At 56.2% G+C, this 25,752-nt stretch overlaps 1 protein-coding gene across 3 annotated transcripts; it reads left to right on the plus strand.

Annotated features, from left to right (window-relative positions):
• The first annotated feature begins 79 nt into the window (after positions 1 to 79).
• On the plus strand, positions 80 to 25,450 carry Setd1b (SET domain containing 1B, histone lysine methyltransferase). 3 transcript variants are annotated; one of them, XM_078039225.1, is made up of 18 exons: positions 80 to 231; positions 684 to 871; positions 1,068 to 1,166; positions 1,765 to 2,035; positions 4,110 to 4,222; positions 5,098 to 6,330; positions 10,174 to 10,995; positions 11,239 to 11,319; positions 12,442 to 12,703; positions 12,800 to 13,176; positions 13,269 to 13,359; positions 14,068 to 14,583; positions 15,852 to 17,121; positions 17,904 to 18,063; positions 19,830 to 19,961; positions 20,047 to 20,166; positions 20,240 to 20,377; positions 22,881 to 25,450. In XM_078039225.1, exons 2-18 carry the CDS (start codon positions 698 to 700, stop codon positions 23,052 to 23,054), a joined length of 6,033 nt encoding a protein of 2,010 aa, XP_077895351.1. In that variant the 5' UTR covers positions 80 to 231; positions 684 to 697; the 3' UTR covers positions 23,055 to 25,450. The 3 variants fall into 3 exon arrangements, with proteins under 3 accessions (XP_077895351.1, XP_077895350.1, XP_077895349.1); XM_078039223.1 differs by lacking the exon at positions 80 to 231 and adding an exon at positions 444 to 581; XM_078039224.1 differs by lacking the exon at positions 11,239 to 11,319.
• Positions 25,451 to 25,752: the final 302 nt, after the last annotated feature.

Raw genomic sequence — 25,752 nt, forward strand, 5'->3', positions numbered from 1 at the left:
AGCGGTGTATTGTGGGATGTGCGGCTACTGGGAGCCGAGCCTCCGCCGCCAGCCGCCTCCCGGGCAGCAGCAGCAGCAGCAGCAGCAGCGGCGGCGGCAGCTCCGGGCCCGGCAGCCGCGGCGGCGGCGACCCCCCCTCCCGGCCTCCGGTCCGGCCGCCCCGGCCTCGGCTCCCGCGGGGGACACCATGTACTGGCTGGCGGCGCAGGGAGGCCGGCGCCCGGCGGGGATGTAAGCGCGGCTGGGGAGGGAGAGGCCGCGGGCAGCAGCCGGGCGGCGCGAGCCCCCGGCCCGAGCGGGCGGGCGGCGCCAGGCCTGCCGCGAGCCCCGCGCCCGAGCCGGGCCGAGCGGGCGAGCGAGCGCCACGCCGGGCGGCCGGGCGGGCACCATGGGCCGGAGTCCGCGTCCTCCGGGCGCCCCGGGCCCCGCCAGCCCGCACCGGGGGTCCCCGGGAGCCCCTCACTGCCTCCCGGAGACGGTGGCCGAGCGGGCGGGCGCGTAATTCTCCCGGAAGGGTTATTCTCTCGCTCCATTCTCGTTTTGGGGGGAGCCAGCGAGACAGCTCCTTTCGGGGCGCGCTGGTAAGGTGGGAGGGGGTGGGGGCCGGCCGATCTGATTCTTTCGCGTGTGTGTAGAAGCGGCCGCCGCCGCGGCGGAGACGACAACAACTTGCTGGTTTTCAGGTTGGGTTAACGGCATGGAGAACAGTCACCCCCCCCACCACCACCACCAGCAGCCCCCGCCGCAGCCCGGCCCTTCGGGCGAGAGGAGGAACCACCATTGGAGAAGTTACAAGTTGATGATTGACCCGGCTCTGAAAAAGGGGCATCATAAACTGTACCGCTACGATGGGCAGCATTTCAGCCTGGCGGTGAGTAGCCGGCGCGCCTCCCGCCGCCCCCACCGCCCCCCGGGGCCGAGCGGCCGGCACCCCGCTGCCCACCACCCGGCCAACTGTCAGCCGGGGCCCCACTCCTGGAGTTGGACCATGGTCTGGGGAAGGGGGTCTGCCCCTGCCCCTGGGGAGGGGACCAGCCCGCCCATTCCTCCCCCCATTCCCTCCGCAGATGTCCAGCAACCGCCCGGTGGAAATTGTGGAAGATCCCCGGGTCGTCGGGATCTGGACCAAAAACAAGGAGCTGGAGCTGTCGGTGCCCAAATTCAAGGTAGGACCCCTCCCCCTCCCTCCTCGAGTTCGAAAATAACGCCAGCCCTGACCAAGCCCAGCCGGATTCTGAGTTCCCGCCGTCCAGGGCCGGGAAGTTTTGGCGGGGAGGAGGAGTGGGGTGTCCCCCTCCCAGCCACTGTAAACAAAATAACACTCGGTGAAACTGTAATCACGGCGCTGATACAGTGTCCTGCACGCCCAGCTGGGGGCTCTGGGTCCCCACCTGTCTCCTGCCTACCCAGAGGCCTGGCCCCGGGACCCGCCCCCCTTCCCAGCCCAACGACTTTGGGGGGACAACTTCCTAGTCCAAGGGGTCGCCCCTGACCGGTGAGCAAGGAGGGGAGGCCAGAATGGGGGGTGGGGAAAGAGAAACTGTTTCTTTTTCCCCTTTCCTTCCGAACCCAGAGGACTTCCACGTTCCAAACGATTTAATCCTCTGCTTCCCGGGCCCGCCCGCGTGCATTTTTTTTTTCAAAAAAAAATTAAAAAACAATTTTAACCCTTCGTTGTTTTTAACACTGGGGGAGTGGGAAATATTGTGTTTTTCCTTCGGTTTCAATGTTTTCCAAACTCCCTTCCCCCTCGGCCCCTGCCAGATCGATGAGTTCTACGTGGGCCCGGTGCCTCCTAAGCAGGTGACATTTGCCAAGCTGAATGATAACATCCGCGAAAACTTCCTGAGGGACATGTGCAAGAAGTATGGGGAGGTGGAGGAGGTGGAGATTTTGTACAACCCCAAGACCAAGAAGCACTTGGGCATTGCCAAGGTGGTCTTTGCCACAGTCAGGGGAGCCAAGGAGGCTGTTCAGCATTTGCACAGCACGTCGGTCATGGGCAACATCATCCACGTGGAGCTGGACACCAAAGGTTAGTGAGGGCCAGCTGGGTGCCTGGGGGCAGAGATGTAGGCTTGACCCCTTTCACCAGCTTCCTCTGCACTGTTGGGAAGCCTCTCATTCTTCCTTGGGATCCCTTCCCACAACTTTATATATATATGTATATATATATATATTTGACCCCTCCTGAGAGTAGAGTCACATGGAGCTAAATGTGTTGTCTGTTGCTAAGAGACAGGCTATAATTTACCAAATGTGCTGGTTCTTGGCCACTGCACCCCTAGAGACTACCAAGAGGCTTCCCCACTGCTGACACCCCCCTTGTGGGCCCCTTTCAGAGTCCCGGTGGCCTGGGTTTAGCAGTCCCCAGTGTTGCTGCCTGTGTTAGGAGGAGGCATTTGTTTGTTTGGTGTGTGTGAGGGGGAGAACTGAGGAAGAGCTGCTAAGGTGCCTTTAAATACAGAAAAGAGAAGGTCCCTCAACTGAAAAGTGAATCCTTTAAGGATGGATACCCCCTCCCCCTTTACCCCTTCCCCCTGAACCAATCTGAGCTTGGAGTGTTGTTTCATTGATAATGTTCCCGATAGGGCGAAGGGGGCGGGCTGCTCTGGGTGCTCAAGGGTTGACACTTTGTCTTCCCTCCTCTCTCTTAAAGAGACCGCAGCACCTTCGGAGCAGAGTCCCGCTTGATTCACAGCCAGGCTGGGGAGCCACACCTCCTATCCCTGGGTTGCCTAGACTCCCCTGGATGCTAGCTGGAGGCTCAGAGGGTATCTCCCAAAGTTTGCCTGTGACCTAAGAAGTTCCCACCTATATGAAAGGAGGTGCCAGCTGCTCTGGGACCAGATAGCCCTGTTAGATCCCCAGCTCTCTGGGGCCACCTGGGAACCCTGCCTGGGAGGACTTAGGTGCAACAGCTCCGGGGGTTTTGTGAGCACAAGGTTTGGCAGGCATCTGAATACACCAAACCAAAATAGGGAAATCTAAACCTTTTTGTTGTTGTTGTTTTGGTTTTAATAATTAATACATATTAATTGAGTCTAAGATCATGCTGGGTATTTTGACTACCCCATCCACAATTGCTGACCCTATTTCTAGATGTACCTCTCCTCAGGGCATAAGCCTGAGGTTTTCATCCAATCCACAGCCTCTCCCTTCATTTCCCTAGCTCCTCAGTCTCTGGGTGGGCAGGGGCCTATGGACTTTACCCCCTTGGGTGGCTGCAGTCTGATTTCCCCTTGAGAATCAAGTCAGAAGTCTGTTCCCATCACTTAAGGAGTCAGGTCTCACCATAATTCTATTTCTGAAAAAAGTAAAAATAAAGAGGGGGAAAGAAACGGCCTGCAGAGACTGCCACCCAAGTTTGTATTTCAAGAGAGACCAGCAAAGTGTAAAGTGTAGCTCAAGGAATGTGTCTCCTTTGCATATGCAGCCAGCTGCCTCTGAGGTTCTATAAATATCAGTAATCTGGGGCCCTGGTCTGTGAAGACCTCTTTGCTGAGGGGTGGAAAGTTCCTCATGGGGTCCAGTGGGGCTCTGTTGGACAGTACCCTGCAGAGTCCCCAAGCAAACTCTGGTCCTGGGTCCTCAGCTAGTGGAAGTCAGTGCAAAGTTCACAGTAATATGCTATTAGAATGTGTTCTGCAAACTTGCTTGTCACCTGGCCCCAGATAGTTAACAAAGTATCACCTCTATGTCACCGGACTTCCCCCATCCTTGCTATAAGCTCTGGCTGTTAAGTGGGAAGGTGAAAAAAGCAGGGGTGGGGGAGGAGGGTGCTCTTTCTTTGGCACCATGGCCCAGGTAATGGGAAGGGACTTTGTGCTGGGCTTGACAACTCTGAATTTGGGGGAGTCCTAGCCAGGGCATTAAATTCTGAGACTCAAGATAAGAAATAATCAGTTTTGAAGCTTCATTGAACAGATGAGGATCTTGAGTGAGGTGCAAGGGGAGGGAGGATGGGAACTTGGTCAGGGGTCATGCAGCTTCCCCAGGCCTGGGATCCCAGATATACAGGACCCACAAGGATCCCAAATAGTTCAGAGACCTGTGGGGACTGACCCATCCTAGAGCCTGGCTGAATGCCCCTGCCCTTTTCATCACAGGAGAAACCCGCATGCGCTTCTACGAACTGCTGGTTACCGGCCGGTACACCCCCCAGACCCTCCCAGTGGGTGAGCTGGATGCTGTCTCTCCAATTGTGAATGAGACCTTACAGGTGGGTTTATCACAACCACTTCTCCCATCACCAGCTCCGTCATGTCCCCCCACCTCTGGAAGCTTTCAACTTCCTGATCAGACCCCCGCCTCAGCCCCCAGCTCACTATCACCAGTCTTGGAGACCAAGGCCTAGGAGGTAAATGAGCCTGCCACACCCACCACAGGTCTACAAGCCCCATTTTTCCAAGCTCATTCAGTGCAGCTCCCCTGGGTTCGGCCTTGTTCCTGTGGCTTTGAGCCCACTAGGCCCCTCCCTCCAACCCTCCCCCAGCACAGGTGGGGTCCACAGGCTTGGGGATGCTTTTCCATACCAATGCTCAAACACTGCTGTGCCCAAGGCCCTGGTGGATGCTGCCTGCATCCCCCTCTATCTTTGTCCCCAGAAAGCAGAGTTCAGGCCCTGTTTCCCTGACCCCCACCTCCTAGGACACTCACTGGGCCATCCCAGCTCCTCCCCTGGATCAGCCAGTGTGGTCAGGAGGGCAGAGCTCAGTCAGCCAGAGTGTCCTTCAGGTGCTTTCCCCATGTCACACTGTTTCAACCCACAGTGTGGGACAGAACCAAGCCCACAGCCACTCAATCCCCAAACCCTAGTTCTCAGTCATACTTCTGCCTAGAAGGTCCTCAGTGCCTGACAGCTGCCGGCCAGAAGAACACCCAGCCTATACCAAGATGGCAGGGTCTTCCTTTACTCTGCCTTTGGGAGTAGGAACAGTCCCCAAAGTTCGCTAAGAATGAACAGAGTAACATTAAGACCCTCTTTCCTTGTGCCACAGAGCAACTTGGCTGTGGGTCCCAGCAGTCGGAATAAGAAGGGAAGCCTGCCCACCCGAGCCCGCGCCAGATCTCACCTTTCTCCCTCTCTCTTCCTAGCTGTCAGATGCCCTGAAGCGCCTCAAGGATGGCAGCCTGTCTGCGGGCTGTGGCTCTGGCTCCTCCTCCGTCACCCCCAATAGTGGCGGGACCCCTTTCTCCCAGGACACAGCTTACTCCAGCTGCCGCCTGGACACGCCCAACTCCTATGGGCAGGGCACCCCACTCACACCGCGCCTGGGCACCCCCTTCTCGCAGGACTCCAGCTACTCCAGCCGCCAGCCCACACCCTCCTACCTCTTCGGCCCAGACCCCACAGCGACCTTCAAGGCTCGGCGCCACGAGACCAAGTTCACCGATGCTTACAATCGCCGCCACGAGCATCATTATGTTCACAATTCGGCTGCAGTGGCTGCAGTGGCCGGGGCCGCAGCTCCCTTTCGGGGCTCCTCGGACCTCCCATTTGGGGCAGTTGGCAGCAGTGGGGGCAGCAGTGGCCCTCCCTTCAAGGCCCAACCACAGGATTCAGCCACATTTGCCCACACTCCACCGCCTGCCCAAGCAGCCCCCACTCCTGGATTCAAGTCGGCCTTCTCTCCATACCAGACCCCAGCACCCCCTTTCCCCCCGCCCCCTGAAGAGCCCACCACGACAGCCACCTTTGGGGCCCGTGACAGTGGGGAGTTCCGGAGAGCACCTGCACCTCCACCCCTGCCACCTGCTGAGCCTCTGGCCAAGGAGAAGCCAGGCACACCGCCTGGCCCACCGCCCCCCGACACCAACAGCATGGAGCTAGGCGGCCGGCCAACCTTTGGTTGGAGTCCTGAGCCCTGTGACAGCCCTGGCACACCCACGCTGGAGTCATCCCCTGCGGGGCCTGAGAAGCCCCATGACAGCCTGGACTCGCGCATTGAGATGCTGCTGAAGGAGCAGCGCACTAAGCTGCCCTTCCTGCGGGAGCAGGACTCGGACGCCGAGCTGCAGATGGAGGGCAGCCCCATCTCCTCCTCTTCCTCCCAGCTCTCCCCACTGGCCCCTTTCGGCACCAACTCCCAGCCGGGCTTCCGCGGCCCCTCACCCCCGTCCTCACGCCCCTCCAGCACGGGCCTAGAGGACATCAGCCCCACGCCTCTGCCTGACTCCGATGAGGATGATGAGCTGGACGTGGGCCTGGGGCCTCGACCCCCACCTGAGCCAGGCCCCCCAGACCCAACTGGTTTTCTGGGCAAGTCAGCTGAGGTGGCCTTGGACCTGGCTGGAGACGGGACTCCGACCTCAGAGAAGATGGATGAGGTAACACCATGTCTGTCCATCTATCTGGGATTGATTTGTCTATCTCTGTCCCACTTTTTCTCCCTTTAAAACATTTAGGATAACTAGCTAAGACCTGGAAGCAAAAGGTTTAGGAGGCCAATGCCTTCCCCAATAGAGAAGCCAATATAACAGATCGAATTTAGAAAATAGAAAGAGGATGGGAAAAGCTCCAGAGACTGTGATCAAGCAGCTGGTTTGGCTTTGAGCTCCCTAGCAGCCAGGGAGAAAAGGAGAACATGGTTGAGTTCTGTTGCTCTCTTTATAAGGGGAGTTAAGAGTTTTCCATGGGGTAAACTTTCCCCTGAGCTGCCTCCCGCCCCCTCTCCCCCATACTGGGAATTAAACCCAGGGGCACTTTACCACTGAGTTACATCCCCAGACTTCTTTATTTTTTATTTTGAGAGAGGGCCTTATAAGTTGCTGAGGCTGGCTTTGAACTGTCAATCCTATAGGCGTGTGCCACTGTGCCCTGCTGACCTGAGCTGCTTTGATGGAGTTTGCAGAGACCTCTAGAGAGTGTGGGCTGTGATGATGGTTGTGCTGATGGCTGTGATGATGGAATTGAAACCAGGGCCTTGTGCATGTGAGGCAAGCACTCTACCAACTGAGCTATATCCCCAGTCCCTAGGCCCCCCTCTTTGTTTTGCGGCTTAGGAATGCTCAGGGCTGGTCCTGATACTCAGGCAGCGAGGAGAGGGATGAGCCAGGGTACTGTGCTGAGCCAGGCCAGTGGAAGCTCTGGAGTACCATCTTTTACAGCCTGTGCCCTCTTAAGAGATGGGGAAGCCTGCGAGGCAGGTGAGTTTCCCTGTCTCCTGGCCTCTTCAGGGGAAGGAGTTAAAGACTGGTTTAGGGGACAGTAGCTAGAAGTGGGCATAGTTGACTGTCCCCGCTGTCTCCTCACTTCACCTTGGTCTCATTTGCCCAAACCTCCAGTCCCAGAAAGTTCCACCCAGGGGTTGGGGTGAGGGTGCTGCCAGGTTAGGAGGGGGTTTGGTCACCCTCCTGGACTTGGTTCCGCCCCCTCCTCTCCTGGTGGAGGCCCATGCCTTGGCCCTCCTAGACACCTGTCTTGGAGTTTGTGGGCCAGGCAGGCATGAGCAGCCAGGGGCACAGACAGAGCTCCTTGCCCCTGTGGGCAGCAGGGAGGAGAGTCCCCCCTTCCTGGGCCCTTTGATGAGGCCGGTTTGGCTGCCTCAGGGAGGAACAGAGAGGAACTTGGCCTCCCCGGGAAGGGGCTGCAGGTGGCTGGGGCTCCAGGCAGTTCTGGGGAAGTGGTTTCTGGCGGTAAGTGGTCCAGGCAGGGGGAGTTGACAGGTGTGCAGAGGTGGAGAGCTGCTGGCCCTAACCCCTCCTTCTGGGCTGCCTGGAGCTGGGGCGTTCGCCATGTTGACTAGCCGGTCCAGGGCTGAGAAGCCCAGAGTCACCAGTGGACAGGGTCTCCTCCACTGGGCTGCCCGAGGCAAGGAGAAAGTGAGGACCTGAGACCTGGAGTCTGGGGGGACTCTGGCGCCTGGGGACAGGGAAGTCCAGAGCACGGTTGAGCTCCAGGCTGGCCCTTGGGAGCCCCCTGCTGGCAGTGGGTAGAGCAGGATGGGGATCCTGGGGCTGGTGTGCTGTGTAGGAGAGCTAGGAGTGCTGTGCTCAGTCGAAGCCTAGGCTGGGGTTGAGGCTAGGGAGCAACCCAGAGGGGCCAGAGGGAGGGGAGGGTTCCTGCTTCCCAGAGGCTGCTGAAAAGCATGGGCTTCAGTTCTTAAACCTCGGCTCTGTCACTTATGGGTTATGTGACCTTGGAAAGGCACTTTCCCTCTCTGCATCTCAGTTTCATCATCTGTCAAATGGGCTGATGAGAGCACCTGCCTCCATTGAGAGAATGCTGCTGCTAGGAAGCGGCCCCAGCCCAGCTCAGCCAAGGGGCTGGGCAAGGGCTGGAGCTCTGCTGGGGCTCCTGTGATTGGCTGGCTGCAGTGGCCTGGGTTAACCCTCTGTGTGCTGCTCTGGCCTGGCTCACCTGCTCACTGCTGCCCAGGAATGATGTCCTGGGAGGCTGTCTCTCGATATCTAGCCCAACCTGCCCGTCCTTTCCTCAAGTGCAAGGCTACTTTGAAGAGGGGGAGTGTGTGTGTGTATGTGTGTGTGTGTATGTGTGTGTGTGTGCGCGCGCGCGCATACGTTTGTAAGGTGCCTAGTAAAATCCAGGACTTCCTGCTTCTTATAGGTTTGATATTTCCCTCCCTTCAGTTTTCTTTGGAGGCCTGTTTTACCTACAGGCCTGACCTCTGGCTTTGTGTCCTACACAGACCGCATCCCCTCAGCCTTCCGATGCACGCCTTCTTTCAGCCTACAGAAGTCCAAGCTGGGGGCTGGGGACGTGGCTCAGCAGTCACTAGATCTGCAAGGCACTGGGTTCCATCCCCAGCCTAACCAAAAAAAAAAAAAAAGGAAGTTCTGTTTCCTTTTCAGCCTGTTCATCCAGGCCAGGGCCTGAGCCACACAAGAGCCAGGGGTGGCCCCGCCCTCTCATCTCCACCCCTTCTCTACCTTCTCACTCCATCTACACTAGGAGGAACCTAGTCTGGGGCCTCCCACTGGATCAAGCCTGTGCACTGGATCCTATAGTAAAGGGCCCTCCCTGGTCATCTGTGACCCCGATCGTCCTTGCCCCCTCCCCCAATCCAGCCATTTCTGTATTCCAGCCATAGTCCCTGTGGGATGGGTGTCTGGAAGGTGGTCCTGGCCCTATTTCTGATAGGCCGTGCCCATGCTGGGTCTGTTTCCTCATTTGTCTGGAGGGATCCGAGTGGGCCCCCAGGTCACAAGGTTCTTGGGCTCTTCTTCATATAAGAAGTGTGATGTGGGGGGCTGGGGCTTTAACTCAGTGGTAGAGCACTTGCCTAGCACAAGTGAGGCCCTGGGTTCAATCCCCAGTACTGTAGGAGAAAAAAGAATAGATGGGGAAGGGTGGAAGGTGCTCTCTACCCTGCACTGGTTGCATCCACAAAACTGAGTGCAGAGCATGATTCCTATTTACGAGTCCTTAATGCTGCTAAACCCACTCACTCACACACCCAAGCCTGGCTCACATGTCACCTTCTGCTCCAGATTTTCCTGGCCAGAGTGAGGACAGCAGTCTGACTGAGCCACTTCCTGGTTTGAATCCTGGCTTGTCTCTTACTGGCTGTGAGGCCTTGGGCAAGTTGCTTAAGCTCTCTGTGCCCCAATTTCCTCATTAGTAAAAATGGAGATAACATCTACTTTGCAGGTTTGTTCTAAGGATTAACTGAGTTAATATATGTAAAGTTGCCTGCCACATAGGAAGCACTACATAGGTGTTAACTCTTAATATCACCTTCTCTGAATACACATTGAAACAATCCCTCAAATTGAAACAATCCCTCAAATTGAAACAGAAGCTATTTCCCTCTGTCTGCCCCCACCCGACCCTTTTCCTTTTCTCCATGATGTACTTCTTGCCTTCATTCTGGCTGTCTTCTGAATTCTAGAAATTCAGTGTCACAAGAGCAAGATTTATGTGTTGCGTGGTCACCTTTGTGTGTGTCCCTGCATAGCAGAACGGTGCCTGGCAGGCAGGTGCTGGGCATGAGTGACTGCTCAGATCCCCATGGTAACCCCAAGAGGCAGGTGCTCTCCTGTCCTTTATGCACCTGGAGAAATTAGCCTTGGAGAGGCTGAGTGACTTGGGAGAGGTCACACAGCTGGGAGCCCATGTTGCTGATCCATCTTGCCTTTGGATACTCAGGAGGCCTTTGGAGCTGCTTGGCCACCCTCCGCTGCTCACTGCCCTCTCTGCTCTCTCTGCAGGGCCAGCAGTCCTCAGGCGAGGACATGGAGATCTCGGACGACGAGATGCCCTCAGCCCCCATCACCAGTGCCGATTGCCCCAAGCCCATGGTGGTGACCGCAGGGGGAGCAGCTGTGGCAGGCCCCAATGTGCTGGCCCCGACCCTGCCGCTGCCCCCGCCACCCGGCTTCCCACCACTGCCCCCACCCCCACCCCCACCCCAGCCCGGCTTCCCCATGCCCCCACCTCTGCCTCCACCCCCGCCACCACCACCACCAGCCCATCCTGCAGTGACCGTGCCCCCACCACCCCTGCCAGCGCCACCGCCTGGTGTCCCCCCACCACCTATCCTGCCGCCCCTGCCGCCCTTTCCACCAGGGCTGTTTCCTGTGATGCAGGTGGATATGAGCCACGTGCTGGGCGGCCAGTGGGGTGGCATGCCCATGTCCTTCCAGATGCAAACGCAGATGCTGAGCCGTCTGATGACAGGCCAGGGCGCTTGTCCCTACCCACCTTTCATGGCCGCTGCAGCCGCTGCCGCTTCAGCTGGGCTACAGTTTGTCAACCTGCCGCCCTACCGGGGCCCCTTCTCCCTAAGCAGCAGTGGCCCAGGCCGTGGGCAGCCCTGGCCACCCCTGCCCAAGTTTGACCCGTCAGTGCCGCCACCAGGCTACGTGCCACGTCAGGAGGACCCACACAAGGCCACAGTGGATGGCGTCCTACTGGTGGTGCTCAAGGAGCTGAAGGCCATCATGAAGCGTGACCTGAATCGCAAGATGGTGGAGGTGGTGGCCTTCCGGGCCTTTGACGAGTGGTGGGACAAGAAGGAGCGGATGGCCAAGGTGGGTAGGTGGGTGCAGAGTACCCCAGGTGGCCAGTGGGGGTGGGGCAGGAGTCTGGCCAGGTGCCCCCTTCTGCAAGGTGTGTGACAGATACACTGCCACCTGCACCCCTGTGTGGGGCGATGGACTGGTTGGCACTTGGAGAGGGCCACTGACTACTGTCAACAGTGCCCACTAGTTCACTTGCTGGATTAGATTGGTTGAAATGAAAGTGTGAATTGGGTTCCTCGTTCCCCTCACCAGACTTCAAGTGCTCAGCACTTTCACGTGCCCAATGGCCACCTCCTGGGACAGCACAGAGGCACCATGTGCCCAGCAGCACAGGTGGGCCACATCAAAGCACACTGGGCTTGGCTCCCGCCTTATCCTGGGTGGCCTTTGGTAGAGACCTGTCTTGGTGGAAGAGCTTTTCCTCTCTACGCAGTGGATGTCCTTGGTGATCTCATAGATGAGCAGTAACCGCTGCCACTCCACTCGAGAGAACATTTGCTTTCCTTTTTTCCCCTCTCTTTTTAGAGATGGGGTCTGGCTATGCTGCCCAGGCTGGCCCCAAACTCCTGGGCTCAGGTGATGCCCCTACCCCAGCCTCCCAAGAAGCTAGGGCCATAGCTGCGTGCTGTCATGCCCAGCATCTCTCACTATCTTAAAATCCTCTCAGTCACTACCCTCAGGCCCAGTCCCCTCTACCCCCGTCCCCAGAGGTGACCAGGGTTATCACTTTTGCTATCCCCCTCCCGCCAAGCACGCTTTGGGAAATGCTGCTGTGACTAAGAGCCTGCTCTCTGCAGTCCAGGTAAGCCCACCTGTCAGAGCCCGTTCCTCATCTGTAAGATGGAACAGTAAAATGAGAACGAGCCACCTGACATCTCTGATGTCTGGTGCTTTGTGGTTCACCCTGATTACATTGGCCCTACCAGATGAGTCATAGTAACAGCTTCTATTAGCTACCAAGAACAATTTGAATGAAAGGAGCCACCATGCCTCGGTGACCTGCCCCATGTGAAGCTTTTAATATGGCTCATTTTAAAACGTCCCTCAAAGGCACAGCGTTTTGGAACTACAGGGGCCAAGTAAAGTCTGTGGGTATTGTTTATAATGCATTGGAAAAGAACAGAAAAATAAGGACAGTGTAAATCTTACTTATGAAACTTGCGTCCCCATGGTGTAGGTTACACACCTCTAGTGAGGATGTGTTGCTTTGGGAGTCTCGTCTGTAAATTTGGAGGCCTCTGTCCTGAGTAGCCCACCCTGTAGGTGAGGACGCGAAGATCAGTGAGGCAGAGTGGGGCTCTGATGCCTCCTGAGGAAGGTGAACTGCATGCCAGGAGTGCAGACAGGAGGCTCCCTGTCACCTGAGGCTGCTGTCACTGCCACTCAGGGAGCGGGCCTCTGGGGTCAGCAGCAATGTTCCAACCATGGCAACTCCCTGCTTCTCTCCCATCCCAGGCTTCGCTGACCCCTGTGAAGTCAGGCGAGCACAAGGACGAGGACCGGCCAAAGCCCAAGGACCGAATTGCCTCATGCCTGCTGGAGTCCTGGGGCAAAGGCGAAGGCCTGGGCTATGAGGGCCTGGGCCTGGGCATTGGGCTGCGAGGGGCCATTCGCCTGCCTTCCTTCAAGGTCAAGAGGAAGGAGCCACCAGATACAGCATCATCTGGTGACCAGAAGCGCCTTCGGCCCTCAACCTCTGTGGATGAAGAAGACGAAGGTTTGTGCCTGGTCACCTCTAACTTCTTACTGGGGGCTGGGGTTCCCTTTGCCCCCATTTCCCCTTCCTGGCTGAGGCTGCCCTCTCTTCCTACAGAGTCCGAGCGGGAGCGGGACCGAGACATGGCAGATGCCCCCTGCGAGCTGGCCAAGCGGGATCCCAAGGGTGTGGGCGTGCGGCGGCGGCCAGCTCGGCCACTGGAGCTGGACAGTGGTGGGGAGGAGGATGAGAAGGAGTCTTTGTCAGTGTCCTCGTCCTCGTCTGGGTCCTCATCCTCTGGGTCCTCCACCACCTCACCCTCGTCCTCAGCCTCTGACAAGGAGGAGGAGCGGGAAAGCACTGAGGAGGAAGCCGAGGAGGAAGAAGCCGAGGAGGAAGAAGCCGAGGAGGAGGAAGAAGAGGAGGAGGAGGAGGAGGAGGGCGGCCCCCGGAGCCAGGTGTCCTGCTCCTCCAGCTCAAGCACATCCGAGAAGGTCTGCCTCAGGAGGCCTGCCTCGGGGCTCTAGGCCCGTCAGGTGGCCCCAGGCCACCTGCTTACCTGTCCTCATCCTTCCCTGTCCCCCAGGATGACGATGAGGACAGCGATGACACCGAGAACGAGGGTGAAGATGCAGCCCTGTCAGGAGCAAGTTCGGACGAAGGAGACTCAGAAGGCGGTGAGCAGGCTGAGCAGCGTGGCCAGCCCTGGGCCCTCTTTGCAGAGGTGTTGAGGAGCTGGCAGGGTGCAAGGAGCCCCCCAAAGAGTGCTTTGGGGCAGGAAAGCACGCTTTTGAAATCTGTACTCATCAGAGTGCACAACAGTGTTTTCTGATTCCACTCGTTGCAATAGCCAGAAGGCTGAGGCTGCAGAGCTGCAGGGAGAGCCTGGTGCCCAGGGCCAGGACTGCGTGCTGGTGGGTGGGCCAGGGAGGTGGCGAGAGTGTCGCACAGCTAGGCAGAGGAGGCATGGAACTGGGATTGCTCTCTTGAGTTATTATTTTTTAGTATCAGGGATGGAATGCAGAGGCTCACATATCCTAGGCAAGCAAGCTACCCCTGCCCCAGCCTTTTTACTTTTATACTGGGACTGGGTCTTGCCAAGTTTCCCATGCTGGCCTTGAATTTGCAGGCCTTTCCTCAGCCTCCCAGGTGGCTGGGATTATAGGCGTGCACCTCCGTGCTCAGTGGGATTATTCGCTTTAAAATGAACAATTGGTTTTGTGTTTTGTTTTTAAAAATGAAGTGTAGTTATCAACCCTACTTCACACATGCCTGCCTGAGGCAGTGCTCAGCCAGGTGCTCCCAGTTCGTGGCCTCTGGGGAGGCATCTGGCCCGGGGCAGGAGCCCCACAGATCACCAGACTCTCCCTTTGTCGCACATCCAGAGGAGACGGTGAGCATTGCCACCTCCAAGGCAGAGGCCGAGTCATCCAGCGAGAGTTCTGAGTCTTCTGAGTTTGAATCAAGCTCCGAGTCCTCGTCCTCATCCTCGGAGGACGAAGAGGAGATGGTGGCAGGGCCAGAGGAAGAAGAGGAGGAGGAAGAGGTGGAGGAGGAGGAGGAGGAGGCAGTGGCAGTGGCAGATGAGAGCATGCTACCTGCAGGTGCTGAGGACTTTGAGCAGGACAAGGAGGAGGTGTCTCTGGCCCCAGGGGCATCTACAGTGGAGCCGCTGGGCACAGAAGAAGAGGTGGATATTGAAGCTGAGGATGAAGCCCCTGAGGAGCAGACTCCTCTCCTGGAGGAGCCCCCCTTGCCTGTGGGTGTTGAGGAGCTGGCCGGGTGCAAGGAGCCCCTGGAAGAGGCTAGCCTGAACCAGGAAGAGGCCATGTTGCTGTCTCCAGAGCCCCCTGCCAGGGAGATGGAAGCTCAGCCCCCAATGTCCCCTGAACATGTTCCAGGTACCACATGCAGCCTCCTGGGAGGGCAGTGGAGGAGGCAAGATGTCCTTGCTGTCAGAATCAGCCCCAGGCTCCCTTCACAAGTCTCAGTTTCCTCTGAAATGGCATCAGCAGATGTATCTCCTTCATGGGGTCGTATGGGCTCATAATGAGATGAGGTGCTTGAAGCAGGCACAGAACCATGAGGGATAAGCCCACCAGGGGCTAGGGCTGTTCTCTTCCATAGTACCAGGATTTCCCCTGTGGTTTAGTGCTTAGACCATTGGTCCTGTGAGTTGTTCCCAAAGGTAAGGTCATTTTAGTTCTAGGCAAGTGGGATGGCCTTGGGGTACGAGTCCAGGGAAAGGGGCTATGAGCTCTGCACCCTCCACTCCCTTGAGGGAGCTGCACAAAGCACATGAAAAGCTTTGATCACACCATCTGTAGAACTTCCTGCAATGGTGGAGATGCTGTCTTTGTGCTGACCAGTACCGTGGCCATCAGATGCAGTGTTGCTTACTGAGCTCCTGCAATGTGGCCAGAGCCACTGTGGAACCAGATGTGTGATGCTATTTAATTTCAACATAGCCACTCGAGTTAATACCTGCCTTTACTCAGTCTTCAGGAAAGAAAACTGATGTATTTAGTTTAATGTATTTTGTTTTAGTTACTTGACCACAAACCACAGATCTTTGAATAGAGATTCAACATTAAGGTTCTGTGGTCCCCAGTACTCTTTTAGGCACTAAAATACAAGAGTGGATCAGACAGACAAAAATACCTGTCCTCGTGGAGTTTATATTCTAGGGCAGGGTAAGAGGTGACAACAGATACATTAACCAGTGTGCTCTGTGACAATAGAGAGGCATACCAGGGTTCCTTGCAGACTCCGACAAGTCTTGCCGAGGAGACTTGTTAGATTTTATTCCATCACAGAGCAAGTTTTCTTGGCCACAGGAACAGTTTTTTCTTTGTTTGTGTTTTTTTGTGTTGCTGGGGATGGAACCCAGGGCCTGTGCATGATGGGCCAATGCTGCAGCCCAGCCCAGATTCATGGTCCTGAAGACACTGAAAGGCCAGCAACCATGTCTCCTATGTCTTCAACAAACCCCACCACCATTTAAATGAAGCATCCACTGTATGCCTGGCTGGGGGCCAAGCGGTGTTTGGTTTAACTGCTCAGGAACCCTGGGCACTTGAGTATCCAGTGTGTAGTAGGGTGTGGGAACAATGTCCTGGGAGTTGTCTGGATCAAATAATGATGCTCTGGTTTTTGCTCTCCTCTGCAGAAGATCATCTGGAAGTGGAGCCCGAGCCCCCTCCAATGCTGTCCTTGCCTCTGCAGCCACCATTGCCGCCACCCCGGCCACCCCGGCCACCCAGCCCACCCCCAGAGCCTGAGACCCCAGAGCCCCTACACCCAACTGTCCCTCTGGAACCCCCCCCTGAGGACCAGCCCCCACGTACTCCTGGCCTCTGTGGCAGTCTGGGCAAGTCTCAGAGTACGGAAACAGTGCCAGCCACACCAGGCGGGGAGCCCCCGCTATCAGGGGGCAGCAGCGGCCTGTCCCTGAGCTCCCCACAGGTGCCTGGCAGTCCCTTCTCCTACCCATCCCAGTCCCCCAGCTTGAGCAGCGGGGGCCTCCCACGGACACCTGGCCGGGACTTCAGCTTCACACCCACCTTCCCAGAGCCCAGTGGGCCCCTGCTCCTACCTGTCTGCCCGCTCCCAGCTGGCCGGCGAGATGAGCGCTCTGGCCCTCTGGCCTCCCCGGTGCTCTTGGAGACGGGCCTTCCTCTCCCCCTGCCCCTGCCCCTGCCCCTGCCCCTGGCATTGCCTGTCCCCGTGCTGAGGGCCCAGGCTCGGGCCCCTGCCCAGCTGCCACCTCTGCTGCCTGCCACTCTGGCCCCCTGCCCACCCCCCATCAAGAGGAAGCCGGGCCGGCCCCGGCGATCCCCACCATCTATGCTGTCCTTGGATGGGCCCTTAGTGCGGCCACCAGCAGGGGCTGCCCTTGGAAGGGACCTTCTGCTCCTCCCAGGCCAGCCACAGACCCCCATCTTTCCCAGCACCCATGATCCCCGGGCTGTGACTCTGGACTTCCGGAACGCAGGGATCCCAGCCCCCCCTCCGCCCCTTCCCCCCCAGCCTCCTCCACCCCCACCTCCACCACCTGTTGAGCCTGCCAAGCTGCCCTTTAAGGAGCTAGACAACCAGTGGCCCTGTGAGGCCATCCCCCTAGGCCCTCGTGGGCGAGATGAAGTCACTGAGGAGTTCATGGAGCTGGCCAAGGTACGGGGGCCGTGGCGCCGGCCACCTAAGAAGCGCCACGAGGACCTGATGGCCCCCTCTGCCTCGCCCGAGCTCTCTCCACCCCAGCCCCTCTTCCGGCCCCGCTCAGAGTTTGAGGAGATGACCATCTTATATGACATCTGGAACGGTGGCATTGATGAGGAAGACATCCGCTTCCTGTGTGTCACCTATGAGCGGCTGCTGCAGCAGGACAATGGCATGGACTGGCTCAACGACACACTCTGGGTCTACCATCCCTATATCCTGTGGGACGTAGCCGTCCATGTCTTTTAGGACTCAGGAAGTCCTCACCACCCTCTGGGCCCTTCCCAGTCTGTAGCAGACATCAGTGCCCATGAAGCCAAGGGCACTGGCCACTTCTGCCCCAGGTAGTGCCTGTGCTGGCACTGTGCCAGGTTCCCAACTGAATCATCCTTGGCGCTCTGTGGCCCACCTCATCCCCAGAGTTGGGGAGGAGACTGTAGAACTTAGCAGTGGCAGTGGACACCAACTGTGTGTCCACTCCTCCTGGTGCCTTCCCATCTAATCCCCATGGCCCAGCAAGGCCAAAGCAGTCGGCCTTCCCCTTCCTAGGTGAAGAAACTGAGGCTCAGGGAGATGAGGTGATGTGCCCCAAGTCACTAGCTACAAAGTTGCAGAGCTAGGACTTGAACTTGGGGCAAGTCTGGCTCTGGCCCGGATGCCTCACTGGAACTCTAGGGCTGGAGCTGTCAGTATCCCTGCTGTTCCAGATTAGTGAACCTTCACCCTCCCTCAGAGACCCTGCTAAGTATATGGCATCATTCACATGCTGGCACCACCGTCACCCCAGTGTACAGGGGAGACTGAGGCAGGGTGCTTCCTGAACATGCCCAGGGCGTGGCCATCAGAGCTGGCGCTGTGTCTGGGGGTAGCTGGTGGGCAGTTGAGATAGGTATAGACACCCCTGTGAGATGGGTCTAGGGTTGGGAAGGCTAGACCTGCTGGGACAGGCCTCCTGAGGGGCTCTCTAAGAATGTATGACCCTTGACCCACACCCACCCACCAGCCTCTCTTCAGCTAAGAAAAAGAAACGCGATGATGGCATCCGTGAGCATGTGACAGGCTGTGCCCGCAGCGAGGGCTTCTACACCATTGACAAGAAGGACAAGCTCAGATACCTCAACAGTAGCCGCGCCAGCACCGATGAGCCCCCTGCAGACACCCAGGTACTGGCACCAGGGAGCCCCCTTTGGCGCCTCAGGTGGGGCCGTCCTACAAGGGTTCTTAATATGCAGACTGCCCCTCGCCTGCCTGCTGGGGGCGGTGCCGAGGGGTGGGCGTGGCCCGTGGGCAGTGGAGAGCTTCCAAAGGGTTTTAATCAGGGACATGAGCAGAATTACACTTCCAGAGATTAATTCATTCCCATTTTTTAAGTGTTGACAGTACTAGGGATTGAACACAAGGGCTACCACTGAGCTACACTCCAGCCCTTTTTATTTTGAGACAGGGTCTAAGTTGCTGAGGTTGGCCTAGAACTTGTGATCCTCCTCCCTCAGCCTCCCCAGCAGCTGGACTTTCAGATATGACCCAGCTCATCCCTTTTTTTATTTAGCAAATATTCCTTAGCTTCTGCCAAGTAGCAGGCACTGAGTGAGGGACTACATGAGTGGAAAATCCATTTCCTCATGGTATTTATATTTTAGTGGGATGGGGAGGAAATACGTGAGCAATAATTACGTGCTTCCAGGCAGAGCAAATGCTACGGAGAAGACAGGAGAGGAAGTTGGGGATTGGCAAGTTGGGAGGGTTCAGAGAAGGTCTGAACCAGACCTGAGTGAAGTGAGGGAACCAGCTATGTGGAACAGAGAGAGGTCACAGAGAAGTAGAAAGACTGCAACAGAAAGTGAGACAGGAGAGGGGCTCACAAGTCCCAGAGGTTGTGCATAAAGCAGGATGTGCAAAGGTCCTAAGGCAGGGGGAGCTCAGCAGCGTAAGTGGGACACCTGTGGCTAGAGAGGTAGGGAACAGGTTGTCAGGGCCCTGCGGTCTGGGTTGACAAATTTAGACTTGTATTTTGTCAGCTGGCAATCCGGGGGGTGTTGAGAGAGGTGGAGTCTTGCGGATCTCTCTCTGATGGTTGAAGCTCATGTGGGCTGCTGTGCAGAGATCCAGGGAGCTGCCAATATAGTTGCTGCAGTTTTGGGCCAGACATGAGGGTGGGTTGGACTCAGGGGGCCACAAGGGAAAGAGAGGATGTGTTTGAGGTTGGTCAGGAAGTCAGATGGACAGAATTGGGCCTGGATTGGGGATTGGAAAGGAAGAAATTGGTTGGGCAGCTAAGGGTCTGGCTTGCAGCTTGGGCTGGATGCCAAGCCTGAGGTGGGCATGCAGATGGCACCTTCACTTTGGGACAACCTCAGTGTGGGGTTTGTGGGACACCAGGAAGGGAAGTGTAGCAGACAGTGTAGACACCCAGGTAAGCAGCAGAGCTTGGGATTAGGACTTCCGGTCTGGGATCCAAACAGCTGTCATCAGGATGGAGCAGGTTTTCCAAGAGCGTGCAGGAGGAGGGAGCTGGCCTGGCAGCTCGGGGTTCAGGGGTGCAGCAGAGGCCGAGAGGCCGGCAAGGAGGGAGCTGTGTGGGGCACTGGAGGCCTTGCTGGGGTTCTCAGGGATTAGGGCAGACACCTCGCATACTGCAAAACTTAGCTAAGGTCAGGAAAAGTGGCAAAGGTTGAAGGGAAGTTGTGATGTTGTTTTTAAGGTGGGAGAAACTTGGACACATACAGATGCTGATGGGAAGGAGGAGGCAGAGAGCCTGATGATTAGGGATAGACAGGCCAGAGGAGCCCAGAGGGAGGAACCTGGGGAGTGGGGACAACAAACAGCTTAGGGGAGGGCTGCCTCAGGTCCCAGGATGTGGGCCACCCACTGAGCCCCAGCAGCCAAGTCCAAGTCCCGGGCTGACCTATGTCCGTGCTGCGCTTGGCAGGGCATGAGTATCCCGGCGCAGCCTCATGCCTCCACTCGGGCAGGCTCGGAGCGGCGTTCAGAGCAGCGCCGCCTGTTGTCCTCCTTCACTGGCAGCTGTGACAGCGACCTACTCAAGTTCAACCAGCTCAAGGTGAGGCTGGGCCCCACCAGGGCAGCTGGGGCTGAGGCAGGACCTGAGGCCAGAGCCTCACCCCTCCTCTCACTCCCTCCCCCAGTTCCGGAAGAAAAAGCTCAAATTCTGCAAGAGCCACATTCATGACTGGGGCCTGTTCGCCATGGAACCCATTGCGGCTGATGAGATGGTCATCGAGTATGTGGGCCAGAACATCCGCCAGGTAGGTGCTGCCTGGCAGGATGGGTACAGGGTGGGCCCCGGGTCCACCCAGACTGACATCCTTTTGTGGCCAGGTAATCGCAGACATGCGGGAGAAACGGTATGAGGACGAGGGCATCGGCAGCAGCTACATGTTCCGAGTAGACCACGACACCATCATCGATGCCACCAAGTGCGGCAACTTTGCACGCTTCATTAACCACAGTTGCAATGTGAGTGTCCAACAAGGGGTGTCTGTGCCTGACCGAAGTGCTGGGCACCTAGGAGTCCCAAGCATAGGAATCACCTCAGCTTCCTTCCACACTCAGGTCGACTGGGGGTGTGGGGAGCTGTGGCCTATAGGAGGCACTTTTCTCATCCAAGCCTCAGTGTCTCATCAGTAAAATGAGCGCAGTGAGACTTGTGTTGCTGTGTGAGGACTAACGGTGCTCAAGAAATGGTTGGTTCACTGGGCGTGGTGGCACATGCCTGTAATCCCAGCACCTTGGGAGGCTGAGGTAGGAGGATTGCAAGTTTGAGACCAGCCTCAGCAACTTAGCAAGACCCTGTCTCAAAATAAAAGGGGCTGAGGATGTAGCTCAGTGGTAGAAACCCCAGTGGGTTCAATCCCCACTCAAAAAGAAAGAGAAAGGCTAGTTCAGTTCTGTGGTGTTCTGGGATCGCTCCTCTGTCTGGGGCCTTTTCTGTGGCTCTGTTGGCTCCGCGCAGCCCTAGAGGCTCATGCTCTGGACAGAGTCTCCCAAAAGAACTGTCTTTTTTTTTTTTTTTTGTACTGGGATTGGAACTCAGGGCCTCACACATGCCAGACAAGTGCTCCACCTCTGAGCTATGTCCCAGTCCCAGAACTTTACACAGTGGTGTGACATTGACCGCACTGTCCTCTAGTGTGGGCCAGCTGTGTGTGGTTGGAGCACTTGAGTGGCCAGTACAACTGAGAAACTGAGTTTCGATTTTATTTAGTCGTATCGAGCCTGACAGTAGACGGTGCTCAGGACTGGGGAGGGAGTGCGGCCCAAGCTCCCCTCAGCAGCAGGCTGGCCCAGGCTGCTGTGGCAGTGCTTCCTAGTGAGTGCCCCGGGACAGCTGCTCCACGTCTCACTGCCTCAGTTCCTTCATCTGTGAACAGGGACTGTGACAGTCCCTTCTTATGTAGGCTGTTGGGAGAGCCCAGTGTGCTACTGCATGTGGCCCGTGAAAAGTGCTGACAGTGACGAGTCCTCCACGTGTACTGGCCCTCCTGATGGTGCTTTAGCCGCTGTTGGGCTGGAGGAGCCAGTAGAGCCTTTTCTGTGACTGTCCTGTGAGATCTGAGGGATAAGGGGACATCGCCTTATGTAGGGCAACATGTGGCCAGCGGCCCTGGGGCGGGCATGTGGAGAACACCTGTTTGAGGGGCAGCAAGGGGACAGTGGGTGGAGGAAGGAGAGAGGACAAGGGGAAGGTCTGTATGCCGGGTCACAGGCTTATTGGTTGAGCTGAGGAGTTTCTCTAAAAGCCAAAGTGGGTCCTGAGTTCAATCTGTAGCACACTGAAAAAAGGCCTAGGCAAGCCACTAGAGGGTATGGAGCCATGGGGTGACAGAATCTGCCATCCCTTGGGAAAACTGTCCCTGGCTGCTGATTCTCTGAGTGGCAGCAAGGGCTGTTGTGGTCCAGGTGAGCAGTGAGCAGTGATGGGAGCCCGACTATGACTGGTGGCATCAGAGATAGGGAGCAACAGGGAGCAAGACTCCAGAGGTCATTAGGCAACAGAATCCCCTAGACGTGGTGGAGGGGCAGAGCTGGCACTGATGGAGGACACCAGGAGCTGGGTGCTCAGGGGCCAGAGCAGGAGCCCATCAGGAATCAGCTATGGGGCTGGGGATGTGGCTCAAGCGGTAGCGCGCTTGCCTGGCATGTGTGCGGCCTGGGTTCGATCCTCAGCACCACATACCAACAAAGATGTTGTGTCCGCCAAGAACTAAAAAATAAATATTGAAAATTCTCTAAAAAAAAAGGAATCAGCTATGAGCCAATGCTTGTGCCCTGAGCCGGTAGCTGGGTTTCCGACTGTGGATGGGGCTGGCATGCCTCTTCCGTAAAGGGTCAGGTGGTCAATATTCTTGTCTTTGAGCCCCAAACGACCTCTGTAGCAGGCTTAACTGCACCCTTGTAACAAAAGCAACCATGGGTGATAAGCAAATGATGGGTGAGTGTGGCTGTGTGCCAATAAAGGTTTATTCACAAAAAAAACAGGTAGCTGAGGCCTATAGTTTGCTGACCTTGTCTAGAGCTCAGAAAAGTAAGGCCTGGTCATGTTTATAATCCCAGCAACCAGGAAGCTGAGACAGGAGGATCACAAGTTCAAGGCCAACCTGGGCAATTTAGCAAGACCCCTGTCTCAAATTTCAAAAATAAATAAATAAATAAAACAGGGCTTGGGATGTAGCTCCATGGTAGAGCACCCCTGGGTTCAATCCCTAATGTCCCACACATAAAAGAAGTAGTGAGGCCTGGGCCAGAGAGATTTTTAGGAGTCGCCTATAAGCACAAATGGAAAAGGAAGTAGAAGCCCTGGGAAATCATCGTCATTGTTATCATTTTTATTTACTATCAGGGGCAAGGGGTTCCTGTCACCCAGAGAGGGGGTGGGCTGAGTCTGGAGCAGCTGGCCCATCGGCAGGGCCATGCTGGGTTTGAGAGGCTGGGGGCCTCACCGTGCTGCTTCTCCCTACAGCCCAACTGCTACGCCAAGGTGATCACGGTAGAGTCACAGAAGAAGATCGTCATCTACTCCAAGCAGCACATCAATGTGAACGAGGAAATCACCTACGACTACAAGTTCCCCATCGAGGACGTCAAGATCCCTTGCCTCTGTGGCTCGGAGAACTGCCGGGGGACCCTCAACTAGGCCCCCCAGCGCCATACTCGAAGGATGTTCGCTGCCGCCTGGGCCGGACCCCAGGACCCCGGGCCGGCCCCTCCCGCCCCATTTCAGGTGCTGTCCCTCGCCCCCCGCGGCCATCAGGGCCTGGCGCCCCCAACACTACCCCAGGACCCGCCCGCAGCTCCAGCCCCGCAGCGGGAAAGGGCTTCTCTGTCTTTCCATCGTGTCTCTCTCATTGTTGAAGAAATGCTCCTTTCCAGATGTGCGTTTAGCCAGACGCCATTTCTGTCTCCCTCCGTGTCTCCGTCCCTGTGGCTCTCTTGTGCTCCTTCCCACCCCATCCTCAGCCTCTCCCGTCAATGCTGCTATGTGGTTTTGTCTTCTTTTTATTTCTCTCCCTGTCATAAGAAAAGACATTTTAACCGTTGAAATGTGAAGGCAGAACAGAGAGGGGGGACCTGGTGGGGCCAGAGGCCTCCAGGACGGAGGGTCCCTGCACCCTCTGGGCAGACCGGACCAGGTGCTGGGAGGAAGAGCAGGGCCAGTGGCCTTGACCTCGACACTACAATGCCGAAAGGCCCCCTCTCTGCCAGTGAACGCAGTGAGGAGACCCCACCTCTTCCCCTGAGCATCTCCCCAGTCTGTCCCTTCCCTGGGGCCTGGGAAAGCCAAGCTGGTCCCAGGCAGGAAGGTCCCCTGGGCACTCCCTGCCCCCCAAATCCTTGGGCTCAATGTTTACTTTCTCATTCGGATGCCAGCAATGAGGGGGCTTCCCTGGGGCCCAGCGTGGGGGGCACTGGCAAGGGGGGTCTCCACTCTCCACTGCCCTCAACCCGCGCGGGCTAAGGGGGCTCCCAGGGCAGGGGTCCCCCTCCACCATTACGGGCTGTCTGACCGTATGCATGTGGCATTTTTCGTTCATAAGCTTCACCCGCCACCCAGCCCACATCCACCTCCCCGCCTCCCACCCCTGGCCACCCCCCAAGGCCAGAGCATATTTATTTTTGGAGTGAGCAGGTTATTTCTCCCAGAGAAAGAAAAATCTTGGGAAAGATTTTAAAACTCGGATCTAAGTCTTTGACAGTGGTTTTTTTTTTTTTTTTTCCTTTTTACCCTTTCTCCCCCTCCCTTCTCATCCTTTTCAGGGTTTATTTCCATGAATTTTTTTTTTTCTAGTACGTGTATAAAATCAAAACGAAGGGAAAAAAATAGGTTTTTGAAGTTCAGAACCAACTTTGTATATAGACTGCCATAAAGGACTTTTTCTCGGGAACTTGTTTCTTGTAGAAACATGTGGGAAGACTTTTGCTCATTTCTTTGTACTTCCAAAAAAAAAAAAAAGACACGAATGCAAGTCCCCCGCCCCCTGGAAAGCAGAGCAGGCGTGTAAATAATCTCTGGAACTGACTGTTGTGACCCAGGTGCTCACCAAGGGGAGCGCTGGGTGGGAGCCGCGCCCACCGCGGCCCAGGCTGCCAGCCTCTGGTATCTCAGCTTGTGTCAAGCTTGTTATCATGTAAATTCTGTACAAAGAATTGTTATTTTTCTCTTTTTTGTCGTTGTGGTTTTGTTGTGTGTGTGTGTGTGTGTGTGTGTGTGTGTGTGTGTGTGTGTGGTTTCTTTCTTTTTTTTAAATTTCTTCACCGCAGGCCCTCTGTTTGAGACTGTGCCCACCGGTTCCAAGGTCAAGGAAATCGATGGCATTAAGACAGGGGGGCACCTGGACACAGCGGCGACCTTCTCTTCCGTTTGCAGTTTTCTGCCTAATGGTGCAACCGAGGAAATATTTATTTTTCACATGAAGAAATGTGTAGTTTGTAGAGAGAGCCGATTTAAGTTACTTGTGCAGCCCCCAAGGGGCTGCCTCCATTCTCCCCTCCGCCTCCATAAAAGAAAAGTGGGGGATGTGAGGAATCCAGGGAGGGCCCACCTCGGCCCTTGCTGTGCCTCCCCTCGCCCAGCAAGGAGGCTGTGTTAATGCTTGGCCAGCCTTGACCAATGGCTAGGGACTGGGCCCCCATCTTCCCCAGGACCCCCGCCCCACCCCAGGATGCTTTGCAATAATCCACATGTGTGTTGGCCCATTTTTCTCTCAAAGCCTTTGTTTTCATTGAACAGATTCTCTGCTTTTGAAGTGTTGGGGGTTTCTGCTTTTTTTTTTTTTCCTTTTCTCTGCCTTCTCCCTTCTTTCTTCTTCTTTCCCTCCCCCCAAAAAGAGAATAAGTTTTAGAGATGTTTGTACGTATAGACTCTGTCATCCATCAGTATGTAACTTGTTTTGAAGAGAAGTGTTTTCCGTTGTTGGGTGTGTCTTGCTGTAAATATTTGTTCATATTTTTGTGAATTCAATACTATGTACCATTGTATTATAGTAACTTTTATAAAGCAAACCATAAATATACTGACTTTTCTTACAGATACGCCGTCTCTCTTGCTCTCCTCTCTCTCCCTATCCTCCTCATTTTTTTTTCTATCTGTTGGGAGTACACCCTGCTCACAAGGAGGGCAGGCTGGCCAGGAACTGGAGGAGGGTATGGTGTGGTTCATTCAGACCATCGTTCTTAAACTCTGAGCCTGTAAGTGGAGTCTATAAACTGGACGAAATTACAGTCAGATAAGACCTTACACATATTTTAAGTTTTTCTTGTAGATTTTTTTCTTAGGTGTTTTTCAATTTTAGTATACATGCTGCCAAAACAAGCAGAACAACTCCTGTATCGAA

Source organism: Ictidomys tridecemlineatus, chromosome 2 (assembly GCF_052094955.1).
Source record: "Ictidomys tridecemlineatus isolate mIctTri1 chromosome 2, mIctTri1.hap1, whole genome shotgun sequence".
In the NCBI taxonomy this organism is placed as follows: Eukaryota; Metazoa; Chordata; class Mammalia; order Rodentia; family Sciuridae; genus Ictidomys; species Ictidomys tridecemlineatus.

Excerpts from the sequence above, each read along its gene's own strand:
- Setd1b (XM_078039225.1), top strand. The coding sequence starts at position 698 with ATGGAGAACAGTCACCCCCCCCACCACCACCACCAGCAGCCCCCGCCG. Across the intron at positions 14,584-15,851 it reads GTCCCCTGAACATGTTCCAG|AAGATCATCTGGAAGTGGAG; the intron begins GTACCACATGCA and ends TCTCCTCTGCAG. Across the intron at positions 19,962-20,046 it reads TCAAGTTCAACCAGCTCAAG|TTCCGGAAGAAAAAGCTCAA; the intron begins GTGAGGCTGGGC and ends TCCCTCCCCCAG.